The sequence below is a fragment of the Harpia harpyja genome, chromosome 5 (genome assembly GCF_026419915.1).
Source record: "Harpia harpyja isolate bHarHar1 chromosome 5, bHarHar1 primary haplotype, whole genome shotgun sequence".
NCBI lineage: Eukaryota > Metazoa > Chordata > Aves > Accipitriformes > Accipitridae > Harpia > Harpia harpyja.
The window spans coordinates 20,309,615-20,313,468 of NC_068944.1; the positions used below are offsets into that span (position 1 = coordinate 20,309,615).

At 51.8% G+C, this 3,854-nt stretch overlaps 1 protein-coding gene across 1 annotated transcript in view; it reads right to left on the bottom strand.

Annotated features, from left to right (window-relative positions):
* VAPA (VAMP associated protein A) overlaps positions 1–3,578 on the bottom strand; it is a 33,546-nt gene extending 29,968 nt beyond the window's left edge. The window contains exon 1 of the mRNA XM_052787812.1: positions 3,413–3,578. Within this exon, the coding sequence (XP_052643772.1) occupies positions 3,413–3,488 (76 nt within the window). The 5' untranslated portion in view covers positions 3,489–3,578. The remainder of the gene's footprint in view (positions 1–3,412) is intronic.
* Between the last annotated feature and the right edge of the window lie 276 nt (positions 3,579–3,854).

Sequence of the window (3,854 nt, forward strand, 5' to 3'; positions counted from 1 at the left end):
ATTAAAAAAAAAAATATTTTTAAAAAAGATGTATTTACTCACAAGGAACCAATTCCAGGTTACCATAATCTCCACTAAACTAGAGCTACAGACAATGGTTATGTGCATGAGTCACATGAAAAAGATCCCAGTAAGAAGCAGATGTTCCACCTTCTGAATTAGTTGCTTTTAAGTGTCTTATGTTTCATTTCTTCCCATCCAGCCCTAAAGAAACCCAAGCAACTTCAGATTTAGAAGCTAAACAAAATACGCTGGACTAAAATGCAGAAGAAAGCTAACCTACAGGAGTAATATGGCTGAAGACCTGGATACAAGAACCACAAGGCAAATTCTCACTGCGCCACACCGAGCCTCTGAAAGCAGTATTATGTAGTGTATCAACCACCTCTTAGTTTCATCACTTTTAAGTACAGTTTTCCCCCCTGCCACATTTGCACAACACTCTGAAAGGTAGCTATTTGTTTTGTGGTTTTCCTTAGGTATTCCTGATAGTTCCAGAATCCAAAGAAACTTAGCTATCATAGAAGCAATTAACCATGACCCAAAACACTATTAATGACTGAAATTTCTAGGAATGCAAAGTACTATAAAAACAGGATTCTAATCTTTTGGTCACCAAAGGAAATATGTAATGTGTTAGCCACTGTGGGACATTAGACCTCCCCCTGAATCATGTGGAATAAAATTCAGGATAAACGTATCATGGACCTTATTCTTGCTGACCGAGTAAAGTAGATCTAAAGAAAAAAAAAAAAAAAAAAAGAAAAAAAGACAGTTTCATCAGGCAATGATGAATTCAAAGCCTTGTCAACAACTCCTTAAGATATGTACTTTTTAATTGAAATCATTGTTTGCATAGGGACGTACTAACACATTTCACTGTTACCCTAAAGGTCAGCAAATCCATTCTAAGTTCCTGAGGCAAGAAAACCAACAAAACTATTTGTCCAGTTCAGATGTTTAGACTTAAACTGGATCTCTGTTACATACACATCAATAGTATTAAGTCAATAATAATAATGGATAATTGTCCCGATAAAATAACTCTGAATAGCCAGCTGCGCCAAAAAAAACCCAAACTTTTTTTAAAAACAAAGTTGTATGATTTTCCTACACTAAGTTACACTTATTCCGAGTCATACATTCTCTTACTAACCAATTGCTTTTTAAAACTTAACACTCGGAATTCCCTTCTGCCAATATTGTATTCTTCAGTGCAGTACTTTAGAACTGAATTAGTTTGCAGCCCACAAACCTTTTTAAACACCTCAGAATAATAAGCAGTTAGAAAATATTTATTGAGAGTGCACTCGAAGCTCTCTCAATAGATAGCTTTCTATAGTATATTACTGTTAATAATATAGTAATAGAGAGTGCTTTCCATGGAGTATTAAGACTGCAGTCTCATTATGCTTCAGATTTTGGTTTTGCCTAGTCTGCTCTCCAGAAATTTTCCCAATATATGCATTAGCCTGAAATCAAAGTTCATGCCTAAAGAATACACATTTCATGCTCTAAGTAAATAAACACACCACAATAAAGATCCCTGACTGACAATGGCTTCACACAGACAGAATTTCTAATCTAGTATTTATTCTATATTCCCCGTATCAACACTTCGTTTCATATCAAATAAATACGGCTTACTTCCAGCTTGAAGACAGCTCAACATTTGAAAGCTTCAAATTAGACACAGTAGCTTTCTAATTAAAAAAAAAAAAAATCACACATTTTCCTCCAACCTGTTCTTGCAATAAGAATACAATATTGAAATCTGAGTGCAGCCAGACCTGGCAGCATTTCAACAATGCAAAATAGAAGTGAAAAAGATAAGTTCCCACTATGGTTTTGTCTCTGTCTATGAATGTGCAATTTAAAAACTGAAGCTATGAAGAAATTAGTATGTGTGATCAGACAGACTTTGGGTTTTAATTGATTTGAGGGATCAATAAAACAAGTACGGTTTGTTAAAGATCTTTGATAAACCAGTCTTAACCTTTATTTCTAAAAGCCAGGCCAGCCAAAGGTCTTTTGAGGGAATACAGTGTTCTTCTCCATCATAAACATTAATTTGCTCCAGTTGTCCATTTAAAGATTTTTACAACATCGTAAATTCCACTCTGTCCCTCTAAAACAACGAAAATGAGTCTACTAAAAATGGAAAATAAAATAGAAACATTTATAGGGTTAGAGAAGTACATGTGCTGACACGGGTCACAAGATTTAAAACGTACGTTCAGGTAACATTAACAACTTTAAAAAAAATAAAAACCTAAGATTGCCGATTCCAAACCCGAAACGTTACAAGACTCTTCTCCAATGCCCCTTACGGGTATGAAATACAATCACAGGAAGCTACTGAAAACTACTTATTCGGTCACGCTTTGCTTTATGCCCTTGCCTTTCAAGGATCACGCATCCTCGCGAGAGCCTCCCTTTTCGCAACTACCTGATTTTTCAGGAGAGACACCCCCCCGCCCCTGCCCGCAGGGTAACAGCGCTAACGGGGGCCCGTTTTGACGGCAGCACGTCGGGCCGGTCAGAGCCAGCCGGTCGGCCCGCAGCGTCCCACGGACAGAAACTCCCGACACGCTGCCTCCCCACGCACCGCGAACCCGCCCGAGACGCGACAACCCGGCGGAAAGGGCGGGAGTCACGCGCCGGGCCGGGGAGGGGCTGCGAGCGCCCGCAGGTCGCCTCCTCGCACGGCCCAGAGCGACGGCGCAAACCCGCGGCAGCCCGCGGGGAGGCCGCCGCCGCCGGCGGCCGGGGCTGGGCTCTGGCAGGCGCCCGCAGCCGGCCCTCCGGGGCGGGGAGGGGGGAGGCCAGGGAGCAGGATAGCCTCCCGAAGCCAGTCTTCCCCGCCGGCTCCCCTCCCCGCTGCAGCGCCCGCTTCGGGGCCGCTCCTATCCGCTACAGCCAGAGGGAGACCTCCCGGGGAGGGACCGGCGGCCGCGCAGACCCCCGCACCCACAGAGATGACAGGGCCCCGTCCCCTCCCCGGGCCCCGCTCCTCCAGGGCCGGGCCTGCCGGGCGAAGGGGTGACACGGCGGTGGCCGCGCCGGCCACGCCTGGGGGGGACGCGCGGGGGCAGGGGAGCGGACCGGCGCACCGGCGGGGGCCGGAAGGGGGGGGGGGGGCCGGGCCCCGAGCGTCGCGCCTGGCGGGCGGGCGCCGGGGCCGCGGACGGGCTCTCGAGTCCCCACGGGATCCCAAGATGGCGGCGCCCCCCCCAGCCCCCACCCACCCCCCGACGGAGCCGGGCGGGCAGGGCTCGGCACCGCGGCCCGGGGCAGGGGGGAACGACGAGGCGCCCGCAGGCGGTCCGGGGCCGAGGCGAAACGGGAGACCCCGCCGGGGCCGGGCAGTCCCGCTGCCCCCCCCTGCCCCGCGCCGGGCTCCCCCCCTCACCTTTGAATTTGAGGTCGGTGGGCGGATCGAGCACCAGGATCTGCTCGTGCTTCGCCAGAGCCCCGGCGGCCGCCATCTCGCTCGCTCGCTCCGGCGGGAGGAGGAGTGGGGGGAGGAGGGAGGAGGAGGAGGAGGAGGGGCGGGAGGGGGAGGCCGGGCGGCGGCGGCGCCGCTCCCTCGCGGCGGGCGGGCGGGCACTGGCTCCGCGCGGCTGCGGGCGCTGCCGGCGGGGGGGCGCGGGCCGAGGGCGGGCGCTGCCGCCTAGCCGCCGCGCGCGCGCTGCCGCCCCGAGCCCCGCTCGCCGCCCTCCCTGCGCGACTGGCTGGGCGGCCGCCCGGCAACGCCACCCCTCCGCGGGCACGAGGGCGGCGGGGGCGGTGGGGAACCCTGCGCGCATGCGCCCGCGCGCCGCTCCCGCCCCCTCCCGCTCCGGCGGCCGGAG